The 13,426-nt window shown below is 37.1% G+C and overlaps 2 protein-coding genes and 1 long non-coding RNA gene across 5 annotated transcripts in view; 2 read left to right on the top strand and 1 right to left on the bottom strand.

Annotated features, from left to right (window-relative positions):
• LOC147763384 (gremlin-2-like) lies at window positions 1-2,059 on the top strand. The gene has a single exon (XM_087004310.1). It carries the CDS (start codon window positions 540-542, stop codon window positions 1,158-1,160), a length of 621 nt encoding a protein of 206 aa, XP_086860436.1. The 5' UTR covers window positions 1-539; the 3' UTR covers window positions 1,161-2,059.
• A 653-nt stretch (window positions 2,060-2,712) lies between these two features.
• Window positions 2,713-4,129, top strand: LOC147763383 (uncharacterized). The gene is made up of 2 exons (XR_015332811.1): window positions 2,713-2,794; window positions 3,418-4,129. It is a non-coding gene; the product is annotated as an uncharacterized LOC147763383 (long non-coding RNA).
• A 3,093-nt stretch (window positions 4,130-7,222) lies between these two features.
• Window positions 7,223-13,426, bottom strand: part of LOC106163314 (uncharacterized) — a 31,893-nt gene continuing 25,689 nt past the window's right edge. For 2 of the 3 annotated variants that reach the window (XM_087004307.1, XM_087004309.1), the window contains exons 18-21: window positions 13,145-13,297; window positions 12,905-12,995; window positions 12,125-12,173; window positions 7,223-7,855 (exon numbers count right to left, since the gene is read on the bottom strand). In XM_087004307.1, coding sequence (XP_086860433.1) covers window positions 12,141-12,173; window positions 12,905-12,995; window positions 13,145-13,297 — 277 coding nt within the window. In that variant the 3' untranslated portion in view covers window positions 7,223-7,855; window positions 12,125-12,140. Of the gene's footprint in view, window positions 7,856-8,504; window positions 8,550-12,124; window positions 12,174-12,904; window positions 12,996-13,144; window positions 13,298-13,426 lie in introns of all 3 variants that reach the window. The other variant, XR_015332810.1, reaches the window with a different exon arrangement.

The raw sequence follows: 13,426 nt of genomic DNA, 5'->3' as shown, positions 1-13,426 counted from the left end.
CATCTGCAGGAAAACCCCTGTCTCCGTCTTTTGATAGACCGGTGACACCGCCCCGGGAGCTGACATTTGAAAAGACAACTTTAGACTGATCTGGTGGACCCTCTTTCCGTGATCACCACTGCCGTCATGCCGGGTGACATGCTTCGCTCAGTTCTTATAAAGCTGACTTTGACAGGAACGGCTCCAACTTCATTTTCACCACCTTCTCAGTTCGTCTGTGGACCAGATGGGCAATATTTCCACGTCCGCCGACAGTGTTGTGTAGCAACTTTGAAGTATTGTGTGCGGGGAAACTCTATCCGGGTTTATGACAATATCGGTGCATGGAGAGTGCCTGAGATAAGAACGGCGACATGTGAGAGCGAGAGAGGGGGACCCGTCTTGGCGGCGTGACGCTGCCTGAATGGGGGAAGCACGCAACAAACCCAAATCACTCTAGTGCTTGTCAGTTTTATCAGTCCATTTAGAACGTATTTAAAGAGGAGGGATCCGGAAGGCTGCGTATTCTGTTAAATAGGCCCAATGCAGACACACGCAGAATGAGGTGGGCGCATAAAGGGACCATGGCTCAGTATTGCGGACTAGCGCTCGTGTGTGCGTGCATGCTACAAATGTGCAGCATGGTGGACAGTGCGCGTGATCACGCGCAATCAAAACAGCGTCACAAAGGAAGACAGAACAAAAGAACGTTAGACATATTCCGCACACCAACTTTACAATCGAAAAATCCACTTATTCCAAATCAGCCAAATTTAAGTGTTGGCAGAAAAAAGAAAGGCGGAAAAGAAAATAACTTAATTCGAGGGAGCAGAAAAGCTTTTACAGTGACAACGAAAAATTATTTGAAAAAGGAATGGTGTCAGACAGAACGCCTGCGCCAAGTCATCCGGGAACCAGGCTGTTTGAAACGAGTCATTATAAACAGCTTTTGTTATGGTCAGTGCAATTCGTTTTTTATTCCAAAAAGTGGGAGAAGAAAAGACAGTGGTTTAGATGCTTTCACATCATGTTCATTTTGCCGACCTAAACGATTCTCATGGATTACAGTGACTTTGCGGTGTCCTGGGAGTCGCCCGGCAATCAAGAGAAAACGTATTCTGAAAATCAAGGAATGTCGCTGCATGGCTCAGAAATTACCAGATATAGAATTGGAAACGTGACCAGTCAACTTTGACACCTTATTAAATATTGTGATAAAACGTGTACATAGCTTTGTAAATACAATGTGAATACTGTGTTTAGTTTTACAATCAGTATTACTTTACTTTGTGACTGAAGGACGCAATCAGGAGCGCAGAGGAGTGCGCAAAGCTTGCCTTACTAAAAAGTTCCCCACTCCTGCAAATTAATAGTGAAAATCGGGGAAGTGTCAAAAGCACTTTTTCGTGAAGGTTTTTTTTATTCGCCCAATCAACAGGCATAACCAGTTCAGATTGGAGACATTCGTGCCAAAAATAATAACGTTGGCTTCCAGTGGACTAAAATAACACCGTTGAAAATAATTTAGTGAGCTTCTATCTCCCGCGTGGTTAATTAAGACACAACTTGTCACATACCAGAGGGAAAAGGTCGTGCACTGACAGCACCACAACGTTCGTGTCTCACAGCCATTATACTACTAAGCGAGCCAACCTGACGACAAACAGCTGAGCAGGTAGACCACGGTTCTTGATTATATATCGAATGACAAACAATCGTTAAGCCGGACATTAAACTGTATTAATGGCAGCATGGATATTGCCCCACTGTCTTGCGCACGTTGCTGTATTTCATACAAGAACAAGGGTGTGTGTGTGAACTGTGTTTTATTGTTGCGTTTGTAGTTTAGAAAAGGTCGGATTTTGAAAATGTGGTCATTCGCTTATAATATATTATACAGGACTGAATGATACCTGTCAGCCATCAATGATTTTGATATCTAAAGTCGTCTTCCTGTTTAATCACAGCTGTCATCTCTTTATCATACTGTCATTAATTACAAAGCGGATTATTTTTGCACTGTTCATTTTTGCTTTCAATCTAATTTATGAAAATAAAAGAGGAAAGAGATGCCACAGTGCATGCTATTTTGCTTTAATGAATTTATACAGTTGTGTTTATTTTAAAGTTCTTTTATTCTACTTCCGCTTATGGACAATATATAATGGAACTTTGTAATTATAGGCCTACTTCTGAGCCTGGCAATGTTGACACAATTTTGATATAAAAGAAAACTGCCATCACGTTGGTCAGGGCGAAGGTATAGAACGTCCGACTTCTAACCCAGCTGTTTTTCACGTTTCAATTTTGGAAACTTCACAAAGCAAGTGAACCCATCAAACTGTCGCGACTATACAGGGGCTGCTGTTTTACGACCTGGTACTTTTTTTCTTCCTAATATTTTCTACGCATTGCCGCTTTATCAATTTTCTTCCACAAAAGACGCGAGACGTTGACTTTTTAAGAGATATGCTCCCGTAAACTTCCTACTTATATTTTTTTACTCAAGGTTTATTTGGCTAGACGCTAGACAATCCGTCGTCACAAACCCCCACTTTATGTCGCCTGCTATAGATATGCATGCATAATCACTGCAAAATGGCCAGAAAAAATTGATTTTGTCTCTACAAACCATTTACTGCTTCTGACTGGCTTTTGAAAATATGCAAATCTCTACCAGAGGACCTGTATAGTTGTATAAGTATGATGAAAAGACGATATTCACGTAAGGGTGTTTATATCATGTGCAACAGTAAGACCATTCTCCCTAGCGGCGGAATGGTAGTGAAGTCTGCTTCCAGCAAGATAACATGAGGTGTGTGTGTGTGTGTTGGGGGGGGGGGGGGGGGGAGTATTTAGGGCGATGATTATCCTTAGTGTCTGTAGCATAAAGCGCCTTCAATCTAATTTTTAATACAACAATTAGTACGTTTTACAATATGCTACCTTACCCGACCTATCTTAAGCTAGAATCAATTTTATAGATTAACAAGATCTGGCGAAAAGGAAACTAAGTTAAACGATGCGATGTTTTGTGCGCTGATGCATTGGTGTTACTATAATACTGTTACACAGCTTGTTTCGGGTCAGGATAGGGAAAAATTAGCACAAGATTTTTGAAGAGAGTACGCAAAGTAGAGATTTTTTTGTTGCGTTGTTTTTCTGTGTTATGAGTCAATCATCTCCAGACAAAGCATACAATTTTATTACTTTCTGGACAACGGTTTGCTTGTAAAAACTACACAGACATATTACTATGGCGCATTTAAAAAAAATGCCGATTATTTTTTCGAAACCACAGATGGTCATTTTGGTTACTCGAGTGGGACGGTGAACACGTTAGCATCAAAAATGGATCATATCTGTTTCTTTTAATGGGGAAAGGACGCAGTGTATCATGTTACTGTTGTGTCATAGGTAGTTATGTTTTCGTTCCAGGTACATGCAGATAGATGTTCTTTTAACGATTGTACTAAGAGAGCCAGCTGAAATTTAAACATCAGGGCAGTATTATTTATGAGGCGGACTAGCGGCTTCTGATAACAAAAAAGAACAGAGAGCGGCTGGACTCGCCGGACTCACTTTGCTATAGGCAGCGACCGAGTTGGTTCCTTTTTTTGCCTTGCTCCTAGAAGTACACTGGTAGAAAAACACTTTCGAGATGAACAAGAGTACATAGAATATATAAGATGCCTCTTACGAACTTATCTACAAAATTAGTTTTCTACAAATGCGGCATGAAATGCATTGTAAAATGGTCAGCCAGTGGTGGTTGTGAGACACATCCAGAAATACTATGAGATGGAACTGAGACTGCGTGGATGTTAAATTTTATTTCATGTAGTTTTTAGTTATTATAAAGTTACTACGTGTACCATTATTACGGGTGTGTGTGTAGTATTGTCTTGCAATCAGCGTACAGAATCATGATGTTATTTGGTGCTGTTTTATAGAACCAGGGATCCATAAAGACGCGCTCAAATAGTGTCTCCTTGTATTTTCAAGGGCGTGTATATGTAGTTTTAATTCAACATTCGCTGGCGTTTTGATGTAGTACCTGTTATCCACCCACGTCGGTGGCGGGATATCTTGTCCTATTGTTTATGAACACTTTACTTAGTGAAGAACAATACAGAAAAGAAAGAAACAATTTACTGTCGTGGTGAATATACATATTATAATCCATATTTATAGCAAACATTCTCAAGACCCACCCAAAGAACCATTTCAATCATGGACTATATATCCAGGAAACGAGAAAAACGTGCATGGATTTAGGGTTAAACTCTTCAGATAATGTGAGGGTATTTATTTCTTGGTGGGGCATTCTCATGCGTCAGTAAATGACAATGAAATTACAGTGGCAGTCCCTAAAATAATCGTATAAGTTTCTCTTAATATCCGCGTTTCATCCAGGCTTCTGTCTTACGTTCGGGCACCCCACCCAAGTTGGCGGGCAAGCCCTACGATAGCATCAGATTGAGAGACGATACGACATCTAATAATAAGGTGGATCTACAAGACAGAATGAGTTAATCATATACTTTAACTTGTCGAGGCGAAAAAGTAATAGTAATTATTTTGATTGGCACATCAACGAAAATGCGAGATGCGGAATTAAGTTTCTTTGTAAGCACACAACACAATGAATACTACGATAGGTTCTAATGCAAAAACTAGTAGCGCGCGTGCTTTTGAGATAATTCAACAACATAGATGTAAGCACTCTTATCTTACAATACCGATCTTATCGTTTCTAATTGGAAAATCGCCATTATATCTTAACGTCTATAAACGGCAGCGATGCCATCTTTCATTTTGTTTCATTGTTCACTCTTAACTATATACAAAAACATCCATTCAAAACAATTGATATCTTAAACACGTCTGATAATTTTCTGAGGTTGTCTCAAACAGTTTCCAGGGGTTGCTTTTGATGGAAGACAAATACACACAGCAAATAGGCCATAGATTTGCTTATGTACCTTAGCGACTGGAAGCTCTAATTTGTTCGCTATTATAAGTGTATCAATGCGACATCAGCTGAAGGGCACCCAATCCTCGTCATGGCATATTGCACGCACGCGTCCAGTTGCGTGATATGGTATCATTGGCTATTGACTAACTGTAAATCAACGTTCAGGTTCAATGAGTGCACGCAATTTTGCTTTTCTTTCTTTCTTTTTTTATGTTGGAGGAGGGTGTGTGTGAGAGAGATTTGTAACCAATTACACACTGTATAAAACTATACTGCTCCAACCTATGATCGTTTAAGAATTTGTAGTTTATACGTTCATTTATTGGGTAGGAGTGTGGCTTTATAATTTGTGAATGAGCTCGTATCTATTATTGATGAAAAAGAAATAGCGTACATATAGAAGTGAGTTGATATTACCCGGTCGCCATCTTAGAGAAAGATCGACTGCTTCCACAATTTTGAAATATCTGAGGTTAACGCAACTCTAGGTGAAGATGAAAGTGCACACGTGCGTGCGTGCGCGCGTGCGTATGACGGGGCGGCAGTGGGAAACACACGCAATGGGATCGATTTAAATAAAAATTCACACGAAAAGTTGGCATTTAATCGCCCTGTGCTGTGTGAATGATCTAGATTAAGGGCACCGTCCTTTGTAAATCTTAAAGATACTGATTGAAAAAGAAAAAAGAAAAAATATTCAATTCTTCAAATTTTTTCACTTACTATACAAAATAATAACTAATGACTAAACACTAAAGTACGAGTGGAAGAATTGTTCTGTTATAGGTTTTATACCTTGATTTTTAACGCTGTGATACCAGATGCTCTTTAATGTCTACATTCCGAGATATCAGGACATGCGATTTCCAGGTATTTGTAGCTCGCGTAAAATGACTTATATTCCTCAGCAATTTACCGGTGATTTTCGGCATATCACAAATGGAACTTATATGTCTACTTGCCATAAAAAATTTGACTTCATCAAAAATTATTCCAAAAAGCGACAGGCAAGCAGAAGGCGGTTCACCCTTTTATTGAAAGTGGGTGGGGAATGTTAAGGGTGTACCCCCTCCCCTCCGTAAGAAATGCCTTACTCCATGGAGGTTGTCCATACTCATCAGGCTCCCGTATGCAAATACCACAAGTCTAGTACTGCCTACATCTCAAGTTGTCTGCAAACAAACTCAACAATCAAATCTCGAATTATCAGTTGACTTTTCCCTCCAATGTGTTTGTATGAAGATTTGTGGCATTTGCTGAGGACTTAAGAGGTATAAATGATAGGGATATTGCAGAATCAACATTTGTTCATGAAATGAAGATCTCATTAGTCTACCTGCATGGCAGAAGAATCACAGACTGCTATCATTAATGTTTGCCCAATTTTCCATCCAACCCTCCTCATAAATCCACTCGGCTGACATGTGTGACTCCAGTACGTCGGCTGCAGTGCTTGAACGCAGCTCTGTCCTTAGAAGAACGCATAGGAATCCATCCATAATATTTGTGCATGCCAGAAGTGTCGAGCAGCACTGGCACCGTGGCACCACCAACACGGGGCATTCTAGAGATAACCACCCTCCCCGGCTGATGCCTTCCCAGAGATTTACTACGCTGGGAGACAAGTAATTAGCTTTCTTCCTTCGATGACTAAACCAAAGAAAATTCTATATAATCTACCTCCGTAGATCATAGCATCGTCCAAGGGTTATTCAACCTCTATAAAAAAAACCCTTCCCACGCTAGCCTGCCCACTGAGACAAATAATCGTTACTTATTGTTACTGTAGGTCTGATCATGACGGATGACAGTTATTGTAATTTTACCAACGACTTGTCTAGATTGAATGTTACAATAGGCAACCAGTCTGGCTTATAATATTGGTGAGAAAAATGACAGTGACTCGTTGATCTTTTTAAGATTTCGCAGGTGAAGGAGACAAGATTATTACCTTAAGATGAAAAATGAACTGAGACAGGCGCCATGGGTTTTGATTTTTAATAATATGATATTACAATGCGATGAAACCAAAGTACAATTGCAGGTCACGGAGCCAGTGTGTTGTTTGCGTGTGTGCGCATACACGTGTGAGAGAGAGAAAGAGGGGCGTTATGTTTGCGTCCTAGAAAAAGAATGAAAAGCTGACCAGTTCGTCTCCTCCCTTTAAAACTTTTTCCATCCATTTCTACGCTTTTCACAAACGAACTACAGTTGGTCTCATAAGTTAATGTTTGCTACATATCTCAAAGAAGTCAAGACAACAGATGAAAGTTAAACATAAATTTAATTTCACAATTCCACAAAGTTATTGGAATTAAAGAGCTAGACATTAACGAAGGCTAGCTATAAGTAGGTATTAAAGTATAATGTTAACCACCTGCTTTTACAAGTATTAACAGTTTTCTTACAAAACATTCAGGTGTAAACAATAAGATGTCATAATAAGAGTTTAATGATTGACAAACTGGCAAAATGCTTTGTTTATCAATTTATTACTAGAAAATACAAAACGACAGTGATTACTTTGTGCACTAAATAAAAGAAGAACGCGCTGTCACATTAGAAAAGTAGACAGCTTGTATCAACCCTAAGAGAATGACGTCAATAATACCCATTAGCACTTTTTGATGAAAAATGTTTTAGGAATTATCACAGAATGAATCCATATGACAACCTGCAGCAGCAATATGTATATATCTATCTATATATACGTTTTATGTATATATTGCACGTAAATAATCCAAATCTCTTGACAAACCAGTTCAGTGGAAGGTCTTTCCTCAGCTAACTCTGTTTTACTGCACACTCCTGTAGACATGGTGTAAGAATTGCCTGTTTGTCTCTTGGTCTGACAATCTATTTATTGAAAGTTGCACCCTTCCTCTATCATCTATGTGCCTAAAATAAAATAATAATAATCATAGGCGTAAGAATATAAAGCAAAGATTGCACCAGGGTATGTGAGCACAGTGATATTATGGAGTCAAGCTTCCCATACAAATGTTTTTATTTTTTTTCATTATCTTTTTATATGGTTTAATCTGTTAATCTATTTAGACATGCTGATAAAAACAAAACTTGTTCACACCCAACCCTTTTTGTATGTAACATTATATCCAGGCCCAGAAAAAAAATTAGGTTCTGTGGCATTTCTTAACTGGGCCAACTAAGAGTAAAAAAGGTCCACTTTTTCAGAAAAAGACCCAGAAAAAGACCTCCCACTGAAATTGCTGACTTCAGGTCTGTTTTATGCATAATCTTTCAATAACTGTTGTTTTATGCATATTCTTTCAATAACTGTGTATTAAGTAAAACATTTGGCCTAGAAACTGGAGAGGAAAGAGAATAAAGAGAAAAAGACGGAATGATGATTAACACAGATAATATGCAATTCAACATTTTAGGATTCATATGGTATAGCCTTTTTAAGAAAAAAGTTATTTTAATTCCTCACAGGGCCTTGGTTACAGAATACCAAAACAACAATTTAATTAAATGGAAGGGGTTCTTTGAATAACACAATTTTAATGAGATCTTAAATGCTTACCATAAAGGGATAATACTTAGTTTGTTGCAGCACTCTGCATTTTACCTAAATGAATGTAAAATTGTATGTCTATTGCCTTCCTTTTTCTGTTTACTATTGTCTTCACCTTTCTATCAACTTATATATGCTACATTTTTTATCTTGTAAATCCTTTTTACATCTCTTTAGTTTTGAAATAAGTTAAGGCTTCTTATAGCCCATTCTAAAAAATATAAAAAAAAGCTTTTTTTACTATACATAAAAACACTTATTTGGAATAAATAAATCAATATTACACATAAGGACTTTTTTCACAAGATACTATTCTTTAATTCATTAGTATTCTGTAAAGTAAAGACAAAAATCTCATCCTTTCGTCTTCACAATACAAAGCTTGAAGGCGATGAGATGACATTCTGCCAATCCTTTAACACCAACCAAGTCCTCAATCCTGACTGATATTCTGTAACAGATTACATTACCTCCACCAGCCATAAAACTTTTATCAGATTTAGTTTTGTCGCCACTTTGGACAATCCCCAAAGTTGGGCGTGTACGCGTAGACTTTGGCGCTTCATTTTCAGATAAGCAGTAATGAGAGAGAAAGAGAGAGAGGAGAGAGAGAGACAGAGGTAGGAAAACTCAGTCTGGGTTTGAAATGTGACAGCTTCATCTTACCCTACAGCCCTTTGTCACTGTCATGTCAATCTGATCATTAGAAGATGATAACATTGTGGGATGTGTTGCCAGCGACAAGTATCAATACCTTATTAGTAGATAACAAGGCTTAGTGGAGGCAGCAGTACCATTTCTGCCTATTTGTTGTCGAGACACAACAGTGACGAATGAATGGCTGCAGACTCTGTGGTGCTAGGCACTAACATTGGGTTAAGTGTCCAGCTTGGACATTAGGTTATGTCACAGTATCATGATAGCATTTGTCTGCTCTGACCTCTCATACATTCCCTCTTGTATACGGAGCCATCCCCACCACTCTCCACTATCTCTGCACAGGGAAATATATATATATATAGAAATGATGTGCAGTACTTTTTAGAGTAATAATCATTTCTTGATTGCAATATGACCTGCCTTGTTGTGAAATATTTCGCTCAGTATTTCTGAATATCTGCAAGTTCTGCTTCTCTAGTTAAGCTGCCTGTCAAACTGCAATGGCATTTTAACTGGCATGCTTTGCCTAATCAACTTTAATTGTAAAATTGCAACTCCTTTGATTCAGAAGTGTGCTGTAACAAAGTACATGCACATCTAATAATATGCCTATACTGATGGGAAAGGATGAAACTTCAACCAGGGCTGTCACCACTAAGAGTAGGGTAGTTAAGGGGGAAGATTGGATTACAATTTAACTATTTCATCAGTAAATTTTCCATGTAACTGAAGTGCTGCAGGTGATATCATGTGGAGGGTAAAACATTAAGTGCAAATGTTGCCATTGCTCGCTGGGGAAACAATGTATTAACGCTGAGGTGTAAATTTCATAAAATTATCAAAATGATCAATAAGGTCTTGCTCCTTTTTATGTCCAAAAAAGAGATCGGACAAAAGTTTCTAGCATAGAAGTTAAAAGAAAATTACATGCCCCAGTTTATTTCTGATTTGATTTTTTTTAGCGTGTATTAAAAGAGGGGGAAGGATAAAAATTAAAGAGGCATATATACAGAAAACATGAAACTGTCAATTTGCATTATGGCAAGAATAATGCAATTATATATTACTATGATTTAAGACTGAAAAAAATCTGATTGAAAAAAAACTTCAGAACAGTTTTATTCCAATCATTCTGCTTCAGTGCAGTTGGGAAACCTGACAATTCTTGTTCCCTTTTTCAGGGCCAGTTATTTGTAGACCAACTCTTCCTCACCTCTGATCTTTCCACCATAAATAAAACAGTTCTTTTATGACGACTTAATCTACCTTGACCAGAAATGAATTAGACACTGTATTTATTACATGTAGTCACACGATGTTGACAAATGTCCTGGACATTAATGTAGCTGTCAATACTGTCATACAATAAATATTCTAGCTATTTCATGCCATCACATTCTTGAAGACAACTTGTAAATGTGCTGGTACATGACATCTCTAACTGGCCCCTACTAACAAATATGCTCTTGTATTCTTCAAAGGCACTGTAGCCTGAAGAATATTGAATATCATTTCTATGACTAAGGCCAGATAAGAAGTATATGTAAACAAGATGATGTGTCAAATATATAGCTGTGATAGATGTAACAATTGTGATAGTGCAATGAAATACACAGACTATTTTTCAGGAGCGATAATATCATCTTTTTTTGTTTGATTACAACAAAGATTTGTTTATATGATGCGGAAGTTTAAAGAAACTGAATCAAAAAATTTCAAGCACTATGGCTTATTTCACCGAATATGAAAGATGAAGGGTAAAGGTGGAACACAGGTGAATCAACAGGGCAGAATGAGAGCTAAACTATGGAATGTCTAGAAAGCAGAAGAAACACTGTCAAGAAGATGTAGTCTGAAAGAAGTTTTATATTCTGAAAATGATTTAAACATGGAAACTGATAATAAATTTTGCTCAAAATATTAAGTCTAGATTCTATTTATTTGTATCAACTTCTCTCAGCATACCAGCAAGGACTAGTGGTTGTTGTTCACCCCCCCCCCCCCAAGCACAGTTAAAATCTGTCTTACCCCTAGGGGAAACACCTAATAAAATGTGGGAGATGTTACTTCTCTTACCACTGTCCCACATTTTTTTGGGAAAAAATATAAAAACAACCTGCATGAAACAAACAGAGGGCAGAGAGGGGGAAGAGAATGTAGAAAAATTATTTTAATGTGGAAAATTATAGAATCATCCCTGGCACTTAACAATCACCCCTGCTGGTTTGTAAGACATGAGATTATAAAAAATGATGAGTTAAAGCATCCAGGGAATGTCTAAATCAATTCACTCAAAAACATTTATGGAGCATTTACATATCTTAAAGCTCCTGGCTAACTCTTACCCTTGATCAGTGATCAGTGATCAGTTTCGCAGGTTACATTACCTGTCACTTGAAAAATAGGTCAAGGTTAACAAAAAATTTCAACAAATTGGTCCTAACATTTACCTATAGTAACTGTTATCGAACTTTTTAACTAAGATTACAAATGCAAAGAACAAAGGCTAAAAAATAATTACCTCTGCCAAGGAGGTTATGTTTTCACCCCTGTTTGTCTGTCATCAACATAACTCAAAAAGTTATGGACCGATTTTGATGAAATTTTCAGGAACTGTCAGAAGTGGGCCAGGGATGATTAGTTTTTGGTGGTGATCCAGATCAATAATCAATCAATAATCAATAATAATAAAAAAAATGCTGCCTTGGCGGAGGTCTGCACTCCCGGAGTGCTTTTCTAGTTTAATATAAAAACATGGGAATAAGGGATAAATTAATTAGCCTGTGCTCAACTACGCATATTAAGGTCTTCATGAGAAGAAGGTTTCACTAGAAAGAAAATAGGCCTAAATTAGGTCCAAAGACAACCTGATTAACTGGCATTATGCTGACACATCCCTCTTCTCCCGTGAACATCAAACTTGTTCTTTATTACTTTTATTTCATAGTTAAAAGTCAAAACCTACTTACTTGTTTGGTGCAAGGTTCAGATAAGACCTTTACTTGCCAACCTGGCTTTCTGGAAAAGACAATGAAAATTGGATAAGTTTTTCAAAAAGGAGGTATATAACTTTCTACAGAAACTTTATATTTTCACCTTACCAGATATAAAGCATTTCAAACATTTAATTATTAATATCTTAATCTAACACCACCTTTGAAAGAAACTTTCTAATTTTAGTATATAATATATGCCTTTTTCATGATTTCATTGAATATTTATAGCTTTAAACAGCAACCTTCAGTTCAAAGAAGTATCTTGTATCTGTATAAAATAGTACAGGAGATTTGTGTGTTATAAATCACTGTCAGCCTTACACTTAAAAAGCTCTGTGACATGAAGACATAAATACATTGGGAAGGTAAAATTACAAACAAGTCACAAAAGATTGTACAATCTTCTATAGCAGTCACAACATCTGTTACGAAATGTACTCATTGTTGGGTGCAACAAGTTTAAAAATTGAACAAGGTACTGTAGTTTAAGATTTCATGTCACTGACAAGACTTTTTTTTTTCAAAATTCTTCTGCATGTATCAAGATACATAGAAAAATGCACCAAAGACATACTGGTATTTGAATCTTCAACTTAATTAATCTGACCAAATTTTTAATGTTAAGGATCAATCTGTCTACTATTGTATTTTTTTTCAGTCCCAAATCCTGTACACTGTTCCATTCTAGTAAAAAAAAAAATCCAGATCATCAAAATAATAATAAAAAAGTAAATATATGATTATATAACTTACCAGTCCCCCTGCCTTAATATTTCTGGTATTAGTTAAAGAAACTCTTTTCTCTTTTTTGATCTTATCAACCTTCCGTTTTGCTTCCTGAAGTCTGAAATTTTCAAAAGAACAGATCAATAATAAATTGCCAGCAATTTTTCAGTAATGCCCAGAATATATTTTGATATATAGGAATTTAATCTAAATCTTATAATTTTCTAATACCTCATTTATTCTCATCAAGAAATATGCTGCTTATACCTTTCTTTAATTATTGCTTGTTGTTCTTTCTTCCATGAATCTTTAAAGTCACCACAAAAGGGAACCCAGTGTGCAAAGAAATCCTTAGGCAGCAAAGGCTTGCCATCCTTTCCTTCTAATGGCTGGCAGAAATATACCAAAACTTGTTTAAACCTGAAAATGCGCATAAAAATAAGTGTACACATGAATTGTCAAGACCAAGATACCATCTGGGGCTATCAAAAACTATCTGTGGGATATAATACTGATGACTGAACTGATGATAAAAGTCTGTTAATGTGT

Source organism: Lingula anatina, chromosome 2, assembly GCF_051362555.1.
Source record: "Lingula anatina isolate TDL-2025a chromosome 2, LinAna3.0, whole genome shotgun sequence".
In the NCBI taxonomy this organism is placed as follows: Eukaryota; Metazoa; Brachiopoda; class Lingulata; order Lingulida; family Lingulidae; genus Lingula; species Lingula anatina.
This window is presented reverse-complemented; position numbering and strand designations above follow the sequence as displayed.